The sequence below is a fragment of the Kwoniella newhampshirensis genome, chromosome 5 (assembly GCF_039105145.1).
Source record: "Kwoniella newhampshirensis strain CBS 13917 chromosome 5, whole genome shotgun sequence".
NCBI lineage: Eukaryota > Fungi > Basidiomycota > Tremellomycetes > Tremellales > Cryptococcaceae > Kwoniella > Kwoniella newhampshirensis.
In genome coordinates, this window is record NC_089959.1 from 1347940 (window position 1) to 1367163 (window position 19224).

A 19224-nucleotide genomic window follows, 5' to 3' on the forward strand; every position below is an offset into this window, starting at 1 on the left:
GGACATGATCACAGGCAGTCAACTCGCTTTCCTCTGGTTCAAGTGAATTCAGCCTCATCAACGACAATACATCAACCCTCGCTGTACACTCTCTTACCGTCTGCGGAGGGCTCATCTAGTATCTCGCTAGGCCGGAGGATACAAAGGAGGCAGCGGTACTCTCCTCCGCTTGGCTACACAGAGCGGGCCTCCTTTAGGCAACATACACTTCCCTCTCCTTCCCATATACGATGTAAGGCTATATCAGCTGCCAGCGCTGCATATCGCATCCACTGCTGATCCTGGTATCGTCTCTTTTAAGGGCCTCCCTCAATAAGCTCGCCATTCGTGGTATCCGTTCGTTTGACGACAAACATGTTCAGGTCATCGAATTCTACTCACCTTTGACGGTCATCGTCGGGCATAACGGAAGTGGAAAGACTGTAAGCTGGATATGGTGCCGAAGTTGGTGGAATATAGTGCCATTAGCTTACATGTCATCTCTATGAAAATTCAGACCATCATCGAATGTCTCAAGTATGCGACTACAGGAGATATGCCTCCAAACACTAAAGGCGGAGCTTTCATTCATGATCCCAAGGTTGGTGAAGTCTCCTTGGGTTCAGCGTCCATATCACTAGCTCCGATGTGAACATGTGAAGCTGATGAGTTAATGAAGATGGCGAACGAGAAAGAGGTGAAAGCCCAAGTCAGACTCCGATTTTGGAACGTCAACAGACAACGAATGACAGCCACTCGTAATCTCCAAGTGACGACGAAGAAGACCGGAGCTCTGACAATGAAAACCCTGGAAGGGATTCTCGCGAAGACTGATGCCGATGGAGGTGAAGGAAAGGTTAGCAGCTACATACTACATCATCATCGAACCGCAAGAGCTGTTCGCTGATCCTACCAATCCAATAAGAGGAACACAATCTCTACCAAGTGCTCCGAGATGGACGAAGAGGTTCCCCTTCTCCTTGGTGTCTCCCGAGCTATTCTCGAGAACGTCATTTTTTGTCACCAGGAAGAGTCAAATTGGCCGCTATCTGAACCTGCAGCACTTAAGAAGAAGTTTGATGATATCTTTGAGGCAACCAAGTGAGTGTTTTCCACGTGCCTCTCCATTACACGCAGTTTAGCGATGCTGATCAGACATACCAGGTATACGAAAGCTCTCGATAATATCAAAATGCTGAGAAAGGAAAGGACACAGGAGCTGAAAGTCGACAAGGAGAGGCTGAAGTTTCTAAAATCGGACAAGGATAAGGCGGAAAGGGTGAGTGGTGCTTCGCGACATTTGTTGACATTCACCATTATGGCTGATTTGGTCTTGTTCAGATGAGGAAAGAACTGCAGGACTCGATCACTCTGGAGAACAGGAAGCAAACGGAGTACGAGAACCTGAAAGAGAGGTATGAATCGCTCAAGATTCGTAACGCGAATTTCTACGATGAAGCTACACATTTTCGACACATCTTCGAGAAAGCTCAAAACCTGCGAGACAAGAAACAGATGTTCGAGGATAACAGGGTTCACGCGCTGGAAACCATGACTATAATGTCGGGTGAGTTGCCCGTTGACTGTTTCTCGTGGTGTAAACCCACAGCTCATCGAAATTGGGCTTGCAGAGTCCACGGAGGAGCTTCAGCATATGTTCAGCAACTTCAACACGCATTTGCGGTCTATCGAGGGCAAGAGAGCCACTCAAGAAGGGTTAAAAGAGAAAGAGGAGAACTTGCTGAACGATCTAAGGAGTAAGGAAAGAAGCCTGGCAAGCAAGCAAGGTGGTCTCTTGGCGAATCGTAAGGTGAGGGACTCACATACAAGCACCACTTCGTCAGCATCAGCTGATCCAGCCGAGACAGGCCTATGAACGTAATGTCAAAGAGCGTGAAACAGCAATCCGTGAAGTAGCGAAAACGCATAACTTCGCCGGATATGATTATTCCCCTTTGGCAGATCACCAGATTGCAGAATTTGTTGAAAAAATGCACGATCTGGTCCGCAAGGCTGAGATCGATTTGAAGAAACTCCAAGTGAGTGTCTTGTCTATATTTACCACGACACACCCCGACCATCATGCTTACGGTGAAGCTAGGCGGACAATGCCCGTAAAGAGCGAGAACTACAGGCCGAGCTTGACCAACTGTCAATAGGCAAAGCTTCTGCCATGGCTACAAAGCGCAGTAAGCAAGATCAGATCGTGAGTATCGCTAATTAAATTTTGGTATGTCCAGGAAGTTGACGATCGGAAAGGCCAAATTGAATGACAAGATTCGTACATCCGAATCTAATTTTGATTCTGTTTCGAATGTCGATGTGGAGATCGAGCTTTTGCAAGACAAGATCACTGAAGCGGAGAAGGACAAAGCTCGACTGGAGTCCGATTTACGTGAAGCGAAATATGATGAGCACATGAGGGAGAAGGGCTTGTCGATGCGGCAGAAAGAGGCAGAGAGGGACAAGATCAATTCGGAACTGTCTGCTCTGAACAGGCAAGCGGATTCAAGAGCTCAATTGACCATCAAGCGGCATGAGTTGGGATCGAAGAGTGGTCAAGTGAAAACCAAGTGAGCGCTGAGTGGCGTGAGATACAAAGGCGAGGCCAACTTACGCTGTTACTAGCACTGCTACTCATGCGAATAAGTTCAAAGAATTGGTGGGGACTGATATCGATGCGGAGTCCATGGAAGACAAAATTATCTCCACTATCAGGTGAGGCCAGCCAAATCAAATGAGCAGCACTTTGTCGCTGAAGCTGACGGAGACCATCGTAGTAACAAAGATCGCGAATTACAAACCGCCGAGACAGCCGCTGCTGCTTGTAACCGAAATATTTCACAGCTGCAGACCTCGCTCAACATCGCCAAGCAGACACTCAAGTCGAAGAAGGACGAGCTCAGCCGTGAGTCATCCCTCAGGGCTTACCTAAGGGGATTGTCTCACTGACATTCACTCGATAGGTATGGAGAAGGCTGTACGTGACGGATTGGCAGCAGCAGACACAGAAAAGCCGACGATTGACGAGGCACTCGAGGAGGCTGTTGAAGAGGTCGAATTCCGCAGAGGGTAAGTTAGTCTACCAGATAGTCGACATTGGCGTGTATCAGCTGAACTCTGTATGTGCAGGCAGATCGCGAACGCCAAGCAGAACAAGGATATATGGGAGAAATTCTTGCAAGTTGCAAGGAGCAAGCACAAGTGCTACGGTTGTGATCGTGAGATCCATGACAACGAGGAGAGGACAATTCAGAAATATGTGAGTGTGATACCATAAAACCTACTGCTTCGACCGGAACGAATCTTACTCACGTGATCAATCTTTTAGGTGCAAAGAAAGATCGATTCATACTCGCCCGAAGGGTTGAGGGAGTACAAAGAAGAGGAAGAGCAGTGGAACGGCGTTTTGCAGAGTCTGCGTCGTCTACAACCTTCGGTGGCGCAATGCGCCGAGCTGAAGGAGAACTCGATCCCGGCTTTGGAAAAGCAGGTGGAGGAAGAGAGTGCGAAGCTCGAGAAAGTTCAAGAAGAGGTTGAGAATGTACGTCTCTGGTATCTTCGCCGATTGTGCTCCAATATTGATACTGATCTTTCTCAAGGCCCAAAATAAGGTTTCAAGAGCGAAAGTCGTTATGAGAGACTTACAGAATCTCAAGACTGCCGCTTCCCTTGTCTCACGAACTCTGTCAGAAGTAAAGGATCTCCGAACCGACATTGCAAGATTGGAGAGGGACTTGGAAAGCTCGGGGAGTCTGAAGACTGTTGAAGAGGTCCAAAGGGATGTCGATTCCGTCACCAACGAGATGTGAGTGGCTTTCGATGCTAATGCTCTTACGTCATACCGCTCTATCGTTCTGCCAACACCGCCTACCATTCGACCCTGCAAAATGCTGATACATAGCTTGGTTGTCTATCAGTAAAAACCTCACAAGGGAACAGCAGGCTCTTAGCTCCGAGAAAGAGCTTAAAACCAACTCTCTGCGAAGTGCAGCCGATGACATCGGTCGAAAGACCTTGAAGCTTGGTCAACTGAAAGGCCAACAGGAGACGCGAAGGCGAGAGGAAGAGGCTTTGAAGGAGCTGCAAGAGAGTCTCGCAGCATTGCAGACGGAACTGAAAGTGAGTGCTCTCTCAATTTGCTGGACATCGGGAGGTGATTAGCCTGAAGACAGGCCAGTTCGATGTGAGGTTGGGGCGTGAAGACTTTTGCTAATACAAAGTTGTCTTAGGAACTCGACGCTTCCGCGCAAGCTGCCGAAGCCCCTTGGAGAGAGAAGAACGAAGGCTTGAATCGGTATAGAACGGAAAGGCAAAACGAGGAGAATGAAGCGAGTCTTCAAGTCGGCTTGTACCAGTCCAGCATGGGCGAAATTGAGAGTAAACATCGAGCTTGTCAAGCGTGGGTGTATTCCACCCGGAATGCCATAGTGCTACGTCTGATCACGGTCAGTGCAGGTACCTCGCCGAAGGAAACGACCGTCAGATCCGCGATAGTGAAGCAGCCATGACCGATCTCAAGCATGATATCGCGACAGCCAATGACGCCCGTACAACGATAGAAGCTACCATCGCCTCGCTGTCCTCTGAGCTCAGCAAAGCAGAATCATTGAGGGCGAACATCAGTAACAATCTGAAGTATCGAGAGGACGGAAAGAAAATTGATGATGTGCAGGAAGAGCTCGATGGGCTTGATCTCAAAAGCGCAGCGGACAGCAGGAAGAGGTTCAATGACGAATATAAACCTATGATGGAGGAGGAGAATGACGTGCAAGGGCAGGTGAGTGGGATCCGAAGACAAAAAGCTGTCTCTGAAAAAGAAGGCTGACGGCATCATCGGATGACAGATGCACACTGCTTCAGGACAACTGTCCCAGATGACAGAGAACAGAAAGAAATTGGAGAAGACCCTCAAGAATGATTACAAAGATATTGATAAGCAGTTCAAGGAGCAGTTGATCAAGACCAAGGTGAATAAGACAATCTGGGATGGCCCGGGGCCAGCTAATACGAGTCCCGATTTTTAGGTCAGTGAAGTTGCCAACAACGATCTAGACAAGTATGGCAAGGCTTTAGACAAGTGAGCATTGGCTAGGGGGACCTTAGACCGATCGACTGACACATTCGACAGTGCTATCTTGCGATACCACGCAATCAAGATGGACGAGATCAACGACACGATTGGGCATCTTTGGAACAAGACATATCAGGGAACTGGTTAGTATTCATCTCTTGTTTTTGAGTTTCAAACTCGTCTAGAGGGACTCGGTTGACGAATGGCCACATATCGCAGACATCGATGGTATACGTATTGTCTCAGACCATGACGAAGCGTCCTCCACGACCACCAGAAAATCGTACAACTACCGAGTTGTGATGGTGAAGAACGATGTGGAACTTGATATGAGAGGGAGATGTTCTGCAGGTCAGAAGGTGTTGGCGAGTATTATTATCCGTTTGGCGCTGGCCGAGAGTTTCGGACAAGGATGCGGAGTGTTGGCCTTGGATGAGTGAGTAGATTCATGTCTGTCCCAAGTTTCTTTGGGCAAGCCATTGATGTGCGAATGACTTTAGACCTACCACCAATCTCGACCAAGAGAACATCAATGCGTTGGCTGAGTCTTTGGCCGAGTAAGTGGACTCGTGGCAGCCGCTAGGCATCGCCATTGACAAGCTCTTCTGTGTTTGCAGGATCATCAGAGAACGAAGACGACAGAGCAATTTCCAACTGATTGTGATCACACATGATGAGGGGTTCCTGCAAAGGTTGGCGGCGCAGGACGTGGTGGACTTTTACTGGTGAGTGGGGAGTTGTGCAATGTGCGAAAAGCACTGGAAATTGATGATATTCTGCATAGGCGTGTCTCAAGGGATGCTTCTCAGAAGAGTGTCTTGGAGCGACAGCGAGTTGGAGGGTGAGCGATGGTAGTGGTCTCTACTGGTGGAGGTTTCGTCAAGGGAAGAGGCGTATGGAGGTAATTGGGTAGAGGAATGACACTACAGGGATACGAGGTGGACGTCCAATGATTATTACGACTTGTTATGTTCTCCTTCAATGTATGCATGAATGTTTCAGGACCAATCACAAGCGTCTTGTATGAGTTTCACGACACTTTCTAATCCTTTCTGATCATCTTCGTCAAACGTATTCAACACTGTCGAGTCGAGATCCAACACTCCGACCACCTTCGAATATGAGTCCGGATCTGACGATACGAGCGGAACGACGATTTCTGACTTTGTCTCTCCATCACAAGCGATATGACCAGGATGATTTTCCACATCTGGAACGATCACGGTTTTACGAGAGAGGAAAGAAGTCGCGCATACTCCTACGTTCCCACTTTTGGTGTTGGGTTGAAGTAAGATGGAGAGACAGGCGGGTCGACCCTGATATGGACCAAGTAGGAGTGGATGGGTGGAGCCGGAGCCGGAGGAAGAGGAGGAAGGATGGGATGGGGGATGGAGATAGAAGCCTAGAGGGTAGTGTCAGTGGTCGCGATTGTGATGTCGACAGGATCACGGCTCCAGATCGGGACGAGGGCTGGAACAGTGGTAACGAGTCGAAGAAAGACTTCGGAAGAGGTGTGAGAGCAGGCGACGCGGGACCAGGCTTGCACTGGAGGTCCAGGACGATGCGTCTGTTCCCAAGGGAGACAAGGCACAGGGCAACAGTGTGCCATGTAGAAAGGAGGGGCCCAACTCACCACACCAGTTCACGACGGGTCCATGAGCGTCGCCGCCATATAACGCTGAACCGAGATACGAATGGTACAGTATCGCGGCGGTTTGAGCAAGATTCGTGACCTACGAGATGCAGACATGTTAGCAAGTCACCGTACGTCTTGTTCTGTTGGATCTTCGGAGGACAGGGATCGTGAGATATCTCACCCAGTATCGTTCTCCTTCCAGCAGAGCTTCTAGTTGCGTCAAGACATGGTCGTAGAATTCGGTTTTGCTGACCGCATGACTCGATCAGCTCATGAGCTCAGTGCTCTGCGAAAGGCGCACAGGCAAGAAGCGAGATGAGCTGATGACATGACATACGTTTGTATCGTGTCCGGGACGAAGCTTGAATCTGCGTGAGGCATGATTGCATGTGCAAGTCTGTGTCTGTGAGAGCAGCTGAAGCGGTGAAGGGATCAGATGGTCAAAGGATCACACGATGATATGGACCAGCGTGCGTTTGGATTTTGCGAGCGGATGAGCCTCCACCGTCTGTCTATCTGAGCCCTTCATTTAGTGCAAGGGGGAAGCTGTCATTCACTGACTGGACAACAACAATACATGGCATACCATACTATATCATCACGCACTCCTTGAAGGAAACCCGTTCATCGGTCTGTAGACGGTCTTCTGACGACCATCTTCACCACTCGACATGTCCTCCACTGCAGGTCCTTCTGCTCCTCAATGGCGATCATTCCCGTTCTTCGACGTTGACGACGTCAAAGATGCAGAAGATCTCGCTCAATCTCCTCGAGCCATCAGAGTGAGTGTCGAACGTCGGCAGCAGCAACTCCAATGCTCTCCACTACAAGCAAATATACGTGACTGACCGTACTATTCCAAGACCTTGACGCCTCCCGTGATCCTGACACCCACTTCACCCCCTTCTCCCATCTCAGCATCTATCATCATCTCATCTTCCAACAGCATCACATTGCTCGACCGACATTTCACCCCGGAACGGTCATTCAAAGGTTGGGAAGGAAATGGGAGAGCGACGGCACTCTTGGAAGCGGGTGGGCTGCTGGTAGGGATAGGTGAGGAGGAGGGCAGTAGATGGCCAGTGTTGAAAGTCTGGGACTTGACGAGAGAAGACAGGAAGAAGGAGAAGGAGAGTCAAGGTCAGAGAGGCCCTGTGGTAATGAGGAACGTCAGAATACAACATGGTCAACGACCGCATCCCGTACGTGAAGCTCCCCGAGATGAGTCAAGATCTCCCATCACTTACAGGTGTGGTACGTCATATCATAGGTGTCCTCAATAGCTCTCACATCGAATCTGTCACATCTCGCTGTCGGACTAGGGGACGGGACAGTCCTTCTCTATCGTCATCTACTCCAGTCACTCACCACATCCCCAACATCACTCACATCCCTTCCCAAAGCTCGTGTGATTCATGAATCAAACGAACCCATAACGGGTCTTGGGTTTCGAGAATCATCCGAGAAAGACAGCTCGAGCGGCGGACTGAGTCTCTTCATCGTTACTACCAACCGAGTACTGTGCGCCCCAGTATCAGGAAGAGGAGGCGAGACTCGTACCATTGATGAGCTTGGTTGTGGATTAGGGTGCGCTGTGATGGATTGGGACAGGAAGGAGATGATTGTGGCTCGGTATGAGGCGGTGTATCTATATGGACCGGACGGAAGAGGGGCGTGCTATGCCTATGAGGGTAAAATGAATACCATTCACACACAGCTGTCTTGCATGCTAATCGAGTGTCATCATTCATAGGACCGAAGTCATCCATCGCTGTTTTCAAGCACAACCTAATTATCACCTCCCCGCCATTCTATCCCTCCGCAGGATCAGCGTCTGCAACAGTGAGGCATTACGTCTCCAAAGCGGCGACTAATGGCGACGGTGTCTCGTCACCCGGCACCACAGACATCGCGAAAGTGACAGTGTTCGACTTGCAGAACAAGCTTGTTTCGTACTCGGGGACATTCAAGGATGGTGTTCGGGACGTCTTCTGTCAATGGGGCAATATTTTTGTTCTTGGCGGTAATTCGAAGGTGAGTTTCCACAAGCTACAGCCTTCGATGTCAGATCAGAATCTCATATCGAGTATCTGACGCAGCTATCTCGACTGGAAGAGCACTCCACAGCGGCAAAGTTGGACGTCCTGTTCCGACGGAATCTCTACACCCTCGCCATCAGCCTGGCCAAGTCTCAAGGCATAGGTGAAGCAGGAGTGGCCGACATACACCGACGTTACGGCGATTACCTGTATAATAAAGGTGACTTTGATGGTGCTATGGGGCAGTTTGTCAGGACTCTGGGGAACCTGCAACCAAGTCATGTCATTCGGAAGGTGAGTCCGTATCTCTGCCCAGTGACATAAGGCCGCGGGGAATCTTAACTCATGTGAAACGCTAGTTCCTTGACGCACAACGTATACATAATCTCACCACATATTTGCAAGAACTTCACTCACGTGGTTTAGCCAACCCGGACCATACTACCCTTCTCCTCAATTGTTACACTAAGACATCAGATCGAGCTCGACTAGACAGCTTCATCAAGACGGAGGCAAGACGTACAGATGCAGGATCAGGCGACGAGCTGCCATTCGATCTGGACACAGCTATAAGAGTGTGTCGACAAGCAGGGTTCTATGAGCACGCAACGTACTTGGCAAAGAAGTTTGGGAGGCATGAGGAGTATCTAAGAATACAGATAGAGGATGCGGGGGAGGTTGGAGATGCCCTACGATACTTACGGAGCTTGGGACCCGAGGCAGTCAGTATTACTAGAACCATCCATCGCTACCATCTTCGCTAATTGTTTGACACATTCACTTTAGTGCGAAGAAAATATGGTCAAGTATGGTCGAACTCTACTACATCGAGAACCTGAAGCAACGACAGCTCTTCTCATTGATCTATGTTCGGGGGACCTCGGCAAAAAACGTGTCGCTTCGCCAGATCTCACAGCCAAGCCTAATGGCAGTGGTGCTACGACTGGGACGGGCGGGCCGGCTGTGCTTTCATATCTAGGCTACAATCGTGTGACAGGCTTGTTCACCGGTGACGGCCCATCGAATGCGGTTGCTCCAAATCAGAACGAAGCTGGTCCAGCAAACGGTGTGCAAACGGACGCCGCACCCAACGGCGGCACTATCAACGATCTGGCTACAGGTCTGAATGGTCTCTCGGTCGAGGATCGCGAGCCAAGCTATGCCCCCCCGTCTCCACGACAGTTTTTCGCGCACTTTGTCGATCATCGCGAACTATTTATCAAATTCCTGGAGTCGGTAGCGTCTACACTTTGGGAACAGTCCCTTGCTTCCTTGCTGCCTCCCGCTCCTTCACTGGTGCCCCAAAGGGCCCTTGATACACCCCCTCCTTCCGACCCTCAAAGCGTGGATCAGCGAGCTGTGTGGAACACCTTATTGGAACTATACTTGACATCAACAAAGTCAAACGATCCATCGATCGCTAAATCTTCGCACAACAAAGCTCTCACCTTGATAGGGAACAAGAACATCCCATACGACCCTATGCATGCGCTGATCCTCTGCTCGACGGCTGGATTTACCGACGGTCTAGTGAGATTATGGGAGGATATGGGCATGTACGAGGACATATTACGATTCTGGATGGAGAGGGATCGCACGACTGGGTCTTACCAGAGTAATGGCGCATCAGATCCTGAACCATCCGAACAAGTATTGTCCCACTTGGCACTCTACGGTCCAACAAATCTGCATCTGTATCCACTCGTACTTCGTTATCTCACCTCATCGCCTGTCATCCTGTCTAGACATTCGACGGAGCTGGGGAAGATACTGCAGAAGATCGATGAGGAAAGGATTATGCCGCCTTTGGCTGTCGTACAGTTACTAAGCAGGAATGGTGTGACCAGTGTCGGTAGTGTGAAAGAGTGGCTGAGAGCTAAAGTGGAGGAGAACAAGGCGGAAATTGAGTCGGTGAGTTATGCGATGGCGATTGATCAACGGGTTTTTGGTGTGTGTGCTCATTATTGTGATTGCAGGACAAGCATCTTGTAGAGTCTTATCGATCTGAAACGGCTACGAAGAAGAAGGCGATCACAGATCTCACAAATACCGATTCGCCTGAGGTCTTCCAGGTTACGCGATGTGCAGCGTGCGGTGGACAGTTGGATTTGCCAAGCGTTCACTTCATGTGTAAACACAGCTATCACCAGAGGTATGTACGGCACGTCTTCGCCTGGTCCAATTGCAAGCGTGGTCTTGCGAGGAACGAGACGGAATTGATGACACTGACATTGTGGTGTATATAGGTGTCTTTCCGATTCCGAACCAGAATGTATACTTTGCGCTAGACAACATTCTGTGATCAGAGAGATACGACGAAACCAAACTCGATTAGCAGATCGACACGACTTGTTCATCGATGAGGTGCATGAGGCGGAAGACGGATTCGGAGTGGTCGCAGGAGCGTTCGGAAGAGGTTTGTTTGGGAGAGAAGTAAGCACGGAAATTGAGGGTGTGTGATCGAGTATAAGGGGAAGGGCGTGTCTCGTTGTCATGCGTACTGGAGGGTCATTCGGATGGTCTGTATCGATATGAAATCAACACACATGAATTGATTCAGGCCAGTGAGCCCAAGCTCAGCTGGTGAAGAGCAGCGATTGTAAACATCTCAAGCGACCCTGCATTCGGACAAGAAGGAGTTTGATCCGTCGTAAGATCTGTCGTATGCGGTTACATGCCATAGAATCTACGCAAGATGGATCACGTACATTGAGCAGCTGGCAAAGGCCATCAGTCATCGCTTCAAAATACTAATTTCGTTCAACGTTTCACCCAAACTCACCCATATCTCTATGTCTGGCCCTCCGATGCGGATCAACCTTCTCCAGGATCGTAAACAACCTTTTGGCCTCTCCTCTCAGTCTCATCGCTTCATCCTCTCCCGTCGAAGGATGTCTGGCAAGGAGAAGCGTATAGTGGGCCAGAGCATTTACACACCCTGAAGTACAATCAGTTCAATCAGTCCCGCTGTTCTTATTTGTGATAGGTGATGTGACGAGCGTTCTCTCGCTCACATTTGGACTCGGGCTCTGCTTCATGCAGATCTTGTATGTTCCTGATTTCCCGACGCAAGGTATCCAATGGAGGTTCTGAGTATTTGATCAGTCATGTCTGTTCATGTCATACTTGCGGTGACGACGGAAGAGGAATGAAGGACACACCTTGTCCGACCAACCAACGATGATACAACCACCCACTTTGATCGCCTGGATCTGTCCATAAAGCCTGAGTGACCAGTTCGAATTCTGCAAATGGAGAACAGAATGAGTGTCAGGCATTGTACAGATCGACTCTCCAATCCAAGGTGGAAGGGCCAGACCTCACAAAGGCGTGCAGAATGGCAACCCACCTTTGTCTTTGGCTTTCTTCACTTCCTCGGGAGTGGCATTCCGTTCTGCCCAGATCGCACTCAACACTTTCGTCCTGCAATGCCAAGCTGAAAAGTTGGAGAAGTTGGCCTCGATCTTCGTCTGGGTGTATTTCAATTCTTCGGTCTTCGGTCGAGCGAGTGGGAGAGAGGATAGGACGTATCGACGGTAGTCCCATGCGTGGACTGCGATGTGGAGTATCAGCTAATTGCTTTTCCTCAACATGACGATTCCAGTGGACCTTGCGGAACACGATCTGCCTCGCGAGGTACAGCCACTTCAGCTCGAATTGCTGTTCACTACACACTCTGCTTCCACGTTCCCTGCCCACCTCGGCACCTTGGACAAGATGTACACACTGAAAGACCCGAATCCTCACTCACAATTCCTCGCGTCGGCCTCCAACATCTTCTCAATCAACTTCAATTCGCCTTTCCAAAAGTCCTCTCTCCATTTCTGACTCTCTCCAGGTCCATGAGGTACGCTCTCAAGACACCATTTCCTATGATTCCAGATCCAGTACACCTTGGGATGCACGAGGAGGTATGAGGTGGTGAGGCGCAAGTCGGAAATCAGGTGGGAAGTGATATCTTCCGGTGATCTAGCCGGGAAGCGAAAGCCGTGTCAGACGATCCTGATCTCCTTCAAATGGTGTATGAGACGAGGAAGGAGGTGATCGATGACTCACAACGATGGGAACAATGAGAGTAAGATCGTGCGTCTATAGTTCCATATCGTGTAGAATTCGGGGTTCAAGTCCAATAATCGCGTTGTCCTTCCCAAAGCTTCGTCCGAATAGTCTTTCACTCGTTTCTGAATTTGACAGTGAAGGTCAGATATCGTCAGCCAAGGATACATCCAGAGTCAGAACTGGGCGACTCACACGTGAGAGGACGTCTTGCTCAATGGCCAGATACGACTCGATCTTGCTGAGCTCCTTGAGACGTTTGGTCTCAGCGGCTTGAGGAGTGAGTCGTAATCGTTTGACGCCGTGCTGAATGAGAATCAGCCAAATGCTAGCGTGAAGAACCCAAAGGCAGCGCATTCATTCTCACCATCTCGCCGTCGTGATCGCCGGTCTCAAGTGTGATGGCTCATACGGTATGCATGCCGAACAGTACTAGTATGAGCTCTCTTGATCTGCTTACCCTCCTCCTCCTTGGTCAACAGCGAGCATCCCTTCAGCGTCCAAGTGGAGGCTCCGTCATTCCAGTCTTTTACGTAATCGACGAACGCACAACACTGACTTTCAAGGATCTCTGTTGCAACCGACTTTATTCTTCCTTTCCATCTTGTCATCCTTGCCAGCCTGCCTGATCAAAGGAGAAGCTTGCGACATGACAGAGTGGGTACACGTTTCCTTTTATGGTGGGTACGTCGCAGCTGACGTGTGTTCCGACAGATACTGGGTGTCCAAAAAGCAGTATTGGTGTAAATATTGCGACATCTTCATCCGAGATGATGCGCCCGTGAGTGGGCGTTCCTCATCTACCTCCCGTCCAGATTATACCCCACAGAAACCATGCGTTTCTTCTTCTCCGACTGTTATTGGGTACCTTGTTTACTCACTCTCTGTGACATGCTTGTAGTCCCGAAAACAACATGAGACTGGTCTCAAGCATCAGGGGAACAAGGAACGCTTCATTCGAGATCTGTACAAAGGTGGTGAAAAGGCGAAAAGAGATCGAGCTGCTGCTGCGACAGAGATGGCAGCGATAGAAGCGGTGAGTGAGATGTCCACTTTCAAAAAAACGGCCTATATCTCCATCCACCCATGTGTTCACAAGACTATCCTTCTCCGTCACTTGCTCACTGGCTTGCTACTCCACCTCATTTAGGCAGCTTGAACATGGGATGATACTAAGCATTGCCACCTTCAGTCCGCAGCAGCAGCATATGCCAACGACAAAGCTTCTGGCTCATCAGCCCCTTCCACCTCCAGATTGTCTCTGCTTCAAACCCTCAATGCTGCCTCAGCTGCTCGTACCGTCCGAGAATCTAGTAGACCCAAAGACAAATTCGCGAACTATTCCACTGCGGAACAATTGGGATTGGCCGATCCTGAAAGTCTGAAATCGTCGTATGAGATCGAACAGGAGATCAAGGGTCGTGCAGGGGAAGCAGGGAAGTGGGAGACTGTCTCTATACCATCGACGAACGGAACGAGCGGTGATGATCTGGCAGGGGCCGGTCCTTCTGGGATGAAGAGGAAATGGGGATTTGGTTTGGGGATGGCAGAAGAGGAAGAGAAGGAAGGCGAAGGTTGGAAATTCGATCATAAGGGGAAACGACCGGTGAAGGAGGATATTTATGATGATGATTGGGATCCGAAAGCTTTGACAAAGTTAAAAGTGAAAGTGAAAGAGGAAAAGCAGTTTGACAACAATAAAGATAAATCTACCGGCAACGGAACAGCAGGAGTAGAAGATGTAGAAGGTGGATTGAAGAGAGAAGGATGGAGCGGGAAGATCGAACTCAACCCCGTGCAAAACGAGGAGAGGGAGGGGATGAAGTATATACCGGGTGGAGGATGGGTGAAGGTTGAAGAAGGTGCCGAGGGCCATAACAACGGTGATTCGGAGGCGACAGATGTCAAGCCGGACTTGAGACAACTGGATGCACTGCCAACAAGCGAGGACAAGTCGATACCTCTGGCGAGCGAGCCGAGCGAAACAACGACCACACCGACACCCGTAACAACAACGACAAACGCATCGAGCATGTTCAAGAAACGTAGACCGCCACCTTCTTCTCGCAAGAAGTAGGTTGACTCTGAACTGGTAGACCCGTCACGATAATCCCAATGTAACAACAATGCATGTCCGATCGGTTGTTGCTCTCCACCCTCCACCTAGAACTTCCTGCTCTTGATGACCTTGCTGATACCCGTCTTCTCGCCCTTGTATGCACCTCCATAAGCGGCTTGACCACCCTTGTACACACTTCTCTGACTCGCCACCTTCTTCTTAGCTTTCTCGTAGGCCTGTCTCTTCTTGACTCGAGGGTTACGGCCGCTCTTTGATCGACGAGGTGTAAGACCTCTGTTCTTCTCGATAGCGCGCGTGAGAGCTCGAGGTCCGTCTGCTGATGCGTCATCGAGACCAGCGCGGGCAGCACTGAAGTCGTGAATGAGAATATATTAGCGGACTTGATAACTGTATCATAAGGTTCATCGAATACGCACAGCATTTCCTCTTGGTACGCTTCATGCTCTGCATCTTTAGCCTCCTTCTCCTCTTTCCGTCTTCTCTTGACCAGATCGTAGTAGCCCGCAGCTCCATCTTCACTTCCTTCACCCTCGCCTTCATCTTCGACCTCGTCCCTCGCTCGCTTCTTGTCGCTCTTCTCCTTTGCAGGGAGGGCCGACAGATCCTCCAAATCTTCTCCCTCGGCCCTGGGTCCTCCATTCCTCTTCAGCGCATCGTCCCTTGCCTTCCTTCGATCCCTATACGGCAGATCTTCGTCTCCTCCCATCCTGTTCGCTCGACCTTCAGCTCGTCGCGCGAGTGTCGAGTTGATCTTTTGCGTGTGGAAAGCGAGCGATCGTTTCTTGGCCTGTTTGTCGTTAAAGTCGGCATCGGCAAGTGCAGCAGGGTCACCAAGAGGATCGAGATCGTCCACATGGCTGCTATTTGAATACTTGGAGGATCTGGAAGAACTGAAGAAGTCGGGTTCGGCCAAGGGCGTGAATGCCGGAGTTGATGCCGACGTCGTGGTACGAGTGAGAGCTTTCTTCGTCGCTTTCTTCTTAGACTTCTCCTTTTTCTTAGGTATCATTTCTTCCAGATAGTCATCGTCCAAATCTTCCTCGATCTCGGCGACCTTCTTTCCTTTCTTAGCCTTCTTCGACTTCTTAGTCATCGCCTTGACCTCCTCTTGCTCGTCATCGTCGCCAGCGTCTCTCAGCAGGGCTTCCAGCTCCCCGTCCTCCAGGCCTTCCTTCTGCCAAAGATCGTCCGCTTCATCCTCCCACTCCATACCGTTCACTTCACTCATACGCTTCATCAACTCAGCCTTGCCATCCTTGAGATCCTCATCGTCATCGTCGTCATCGTCATCGCCTAGAAGGTCACCCTTGTTCAGCTCGACAGCTCCGTCTGAGACGGAGCCGGCAGCGAAGTCGAGGTCTTCAAGCATCGCCACACCTTCTTTCAGCTGAAGCAGACGAGGGACGACTGGAATGTCGGGCCGGGAAGTGGCCGGAAGAGCAGAGAGGTGGATGTAGAATGCGAGAGTGGAAGCGTATGTCAAGAGTGTTTCTGATCCAAGACTTGGTGATTAGCTTTGCTGATGAGGCGCATGACAATAGAAGAAGGCCTCACGATAATGTAACCATCCCAGACCCTTGTGCAGCTCTCCCTCTCCATCCGCTTCCTCCTCCATCTTCTTGACCCCTCTTGCGGTTTTCTGCAGTTTTCTTACAATCAAAGGGAAATCTCGAGCCAAGGCCAATTTGAGTGGTTCGTGAGCTTGAAGATGGCGTAACAAGGTCGATGAATCGGCCGAGCTTGGAGGACCAGGTATCGATTTGGCCTGCAATTCTTCTTCTGTGACAGCTTTGGTTTCGGGTACACTGTGATTATATGACCATCGTGAAGTCAGCGAATGTAACTGAGAAACAACCCTCGAAGGTCAGTGTCAAACTCACACGACACCGTCATCTTCCACCAAACCGAAATCTTCACCACCCAGGACTTCCCTCTGTTTCTTCTGTAACCTTCTCACTTCCCTTTCCTCCATCTCCCTCTCTTCCTCCCGTTGTTCATCCACCACTCCATCCTTCTCCTTCTCACGTCTATTGCTGGGTCTTGAGTAATACTGTCTTCCCCATGCCTCGTCGTCTTCATCACTGTCGGATCCAGAGCCTGACCCTGACGATCCATCTTCGTCGTCATCGTCGCTGGATTCGACGGGTTTACCGAATCGACCTTTTGTGCTGACATCAGGCTTTGATTTCACTTTTCGCTCCTTCTTCTTTGGCTCTACGTATCCTTCGTCGTCGCCTTCCTCTTCTTCATCTTGCGCCGTGATATTTTTGGCCGGACGAGGTCGATTGAGAGCCAAGACTTCTTCACCTTCATTAGCATTGATGTCTTCGTCCTCGGAATCGTTCTGTGGATTGAAATTGATCTGATCACGTTTGAACATGACTGCGAAACATAAGTGCATATTTGTACATCAGCGTATATGGCACTTTTTATATCACATCCATGCTGACTCGAATGTGTTGGCTTTCCAGAGAGGGTGAAAGCGGAGAGACGGACGTACAATCATCAACGCTTCCAGGTTCGATAGTGTCCTCATATCTCTCCATCTTGTTGATCTTCGCACCTGATGCTGACGAAGCTTTGGAGCCGGATGAGACCCCGGCCTTTCGATTACTGGTCCTTCTCCTCGCCATGGCTGCTTGTATACTTGGCGTGAATTGGACAGATCAACAGTGGCGTGAATTGGACAGATCAACAGTGGCGTGAATTGGACAGATCAACAGTAGATACAAGATACCAAGAGAGCAGACTGATACGAACTTCTTTGCTACCGACAATTCAACTTTTGGCGGCAAGTCACGTGATCCGCTGTCACTTTACTGATCAATTAGGCGCGCACCCATTTGCCCTGCTCTGCAGTTTGTGAGAGGTCTACTGATACACCATGCATGCGCGTAACCAAGATTGTCCTCTATCTCTCTGCCTGTCCGAACATGCGCTTGCTATTGAAAGCATGTACCGTCAGTGAGATGGAAAAGAACTTCGGGATTGGGACTTACACCGGCGCAGGAGTCTGGATTTCCCCCTGTCCTGTTGTACTCCACATCTCACGAGGCCAGTAATCTTGCAAAAAGACATACGTATGACCGGCAAGTATCCCAACCTAAGCATGAGTCGCCTAGCTCAGTGACGCCAGGTCTTGTCTTGATGATAGTGGTCCGGTGGACGGTACTTACAATGTCCCCGATGGCTGCTTGGAAGCCACCTTGAAGCAACCACGAAAAGCCGACGAGGCAAAGGGGAAGATACGGCGCGGTGATTCTGTTATTATCAATCCTTTCCGTCAGTTCTCTCGACCTCGTGCGTCGTCAAGGGGTGCGGGGCGGACGTACGTGACCACGCCGAAGAGTGACATCTTGATAGATGGATTCCGTCTCGACCAAATATACACCAAAGCAAACGCTAGCGACGAAGCGAGTAAAGGCAGTGTGAGAAACGGTGTGATGAGCTGTCCAGTCCTTTATGTCAGCTAGGAATGTCACGCATCTGCCATTGCGCTTCGGAATAGCTTACTCACAAGAAGGAAGATCGAGCAGAGGAAGAGTAACCAGACATAATCTGCTTTGCGATTCGAGAAGGAGTTTTCTTCCAGTAGTCTCGAGTATCGCATTCTGAGTAAAAAGAATCGAGATCAGCTTCATCTACTCGTCTCCACAGAACGATCAGATCAGTCACATTACCATCATCGTTCTGCTGAATCAAAAAAGGAAGGCTCGAATTGAACTTTGACTTACATGAAGAACAGATGAAATGCGAGGTCAAGCGATAGCGGTCCGAAATACAAGAATGTAGTCACGAATCTCCACAACTATAGTCGTCAGTACAGGACTGCGTCAGCACGCTGTGGGCATTTGAGACTGTGTCGACGTTCGTGAAGGCGATTTTGATCGTGATCGCAAAGCTGGAAGGACGGATGATCTTGACTGACCTGCATATTGCCTACAGCGGTCTTCCATGAGAAGTAGAGCTGTAACGGCGATACCACTTGACATTCCTGACCACGCAAACCGGATAAGTGACCTCAATCTAGTACAACCTCAAAACACTAGGTAGGTGGATGCGCTTCGGATAACTCACAACTAATACACTCGTTCCTACAGCAGCCGCTATCCATACTCTTGTCACGGGAGGAATATCATTGATCCACTGTTCGATCGGTTGAGCCATGATGATGTGATTCAGGTATAGGTACAGTGATGAGTAGCGAACAAGAGTCACGTAGAAGAAATATCGATCGGAACAGAGACAAGAAAGGATTGGACTTGATTTTTCGGTGGTGAGCCAGAGTGGAGGTCCGTGAGATGTTTTTGTTGTTGACGTGGCGGTGGCGGTGGGGCTTCCCTCATGGTTATTCTGATCA

The 19224-nt window shown here is 49.8% G+C and overlaps 7 protein-coding genes across 7 annotated transcripts; 3 read left to right on the plus strand and 4 right to left on the minus strand.

The window, feature by feature from the left end:
- Positions 1-4: 4 nt before the first annotated feature.
- IAR55_003061 (uncharacterized protein) lies at positions 5-5898 on the plus strand (the record flags this gene model as incomplete). The annotated part of the gene is made up of 27 exons (XM_066946171.1): positions 5-42; positions 248-422; positions 497-580; positions 659-835; positions 905-1080; positions 1144-1258; positions 1321-1546; positions 1611-1789; positions 1848-2018; positions 2081-2185; positions 2239-2552; positions 2608-2697; positions 2760-2887; positions 2946-3051; positions 3112-3241; positions 3311-3523; positions 3582-3787; positions 3900-4101; positions 4212-4381; positions 4438-4759; positions 4827-4949; positions 5007-5059; positions 5111-5196; positions 5273-5489; positions 5554-5610; positions 5671-5778; positions 5838-5898. The coding sequence occupies 27 exons, from the start codon at positions 5-7 to the stop codon at positions 5896-5898; spliced, it is 4032 nt and encodes a 1343-aa protein (XP_066803672.1).
- A 153-nt stretch (positions 5899-6051) lies between these two features.
- IAR55_003062 (uncharacterized protein) lies at positions 6052-7070 on the minus strand (the record flags this gene model as incomplete). The annotated part of the gene is made up of 4 exons (XM_066946172.1): positions 6052-6455; positions 6687-6786; positions 6871-6937; positions 7027-7070. The coding sequence occupies 4 exons, from the start codon at positions 7068-7070 to the stop codon at positions 6052-6054; spliced, it is 615 nt and encodes a 204-aa protein (XP_066803673.1).
- Positions 7071-7360: 290 nt separating this feature from the next.
- Positions 7361-11188, plus strand: IAR55_003063 (uncharacterized protein; the record flags this gene model as incomplete). The annotated part of the gene is made up of 9 exons (XM_066946173.1): positions 7361-7471; positions 7553-7891; positions 7960-8380; positions 8443-8723; positions 8789-9022; positions 9088-9450; positions 9515-10639; positions 10705-10880; positions 10975-11188. The coding sequence occupies 9 exons, from the start codon at positions 7361-7363 to the stop codon at positions 11186-11188; spliced, it is 3264 nt and encodes a 1087-aa protein (XP_066803674.1).
- A 240-nt stretch (positions 11189-11428) lies between these two features.
- On the minus strand, positions 11429-13154 carry IAR55_003064 (uncharacterized protein; the record flags this gene model as incomplete). Its single annotated transcript, XM_066946174.1, has 9 exons — positions 11429-11445; positions 11511-11666; positions 11743-11817; positions 11890-11973; positions 12078-12281; positions 12480-12697; positions 12785-12909; positions 12980-13090; positions 13152-13154. 9 exons carry the CDS (start codon positions 13152-13154, stop codon positions 11429-11431), a joined length of 993 nt encoding a protein of 330 aa, XP_066803675.1.
- A 279-nt stretch (positions 13155-13433) lies between these two features.
- On the plus strand, positions 13434-14861 carry IAR55_003065 (uncharacterized protein; the record flags this gene model as incomplete). Its single annotated transcript, XM_066946175.1, has 4 exons — positions 13434-13441; positions 13499-13565; positions 13686-13820; positions 13977-14861. 4 exons carry the CDS (start codon positions 13434-13436, stop codon positions 14859-14861), a joined length of 1095 nt encoding a protein of 364 aa, XP_066803676.1.
- Positions 14862-14947: 86 nt separating this feature from the next.
- Positions 14948-17497, minus strand: IAR55_003066 (uncharacterized protein; the record flags this gene model as incomplete). The annotated part of the gene is made up of 5 exons (XM_066946176.1): positions 14948-15212; positions 15281-16355; positions 16419-16669; positions 16745-17246; positions 17365-17497. 5 exons carry the CDS (start codon positions 17495-17497, stop codon positions 14948-14950), a joined length of 2226 nt encoding a protein of 741 aa, XP_066803677.1.
- Positions 17498-17775: 278 nt separating this feature from the next.
- On the minus strand, positions 17776-19031 carry IAR55_003067 (uncharacterized protein; the record flags this gene model as incomplete). Its single annotated transcript, XM_066946177.1, has 8 exons — positions 17776-17806; positions 17864-17967; positions 18041-18125; positions 18197-18312; positions 18382-18475; positions 18599-18672; positions 18793-18858; positions 18942-19031. 8 exons carry the CDS (start codon positions 19029-19031, stop codon positions 17776-17778), a joined length of 660 nt encoding a protein of 219 aa, XP_066803678.1.
- Positions 19032-19224: the final 193 nt, after the last annotated feature.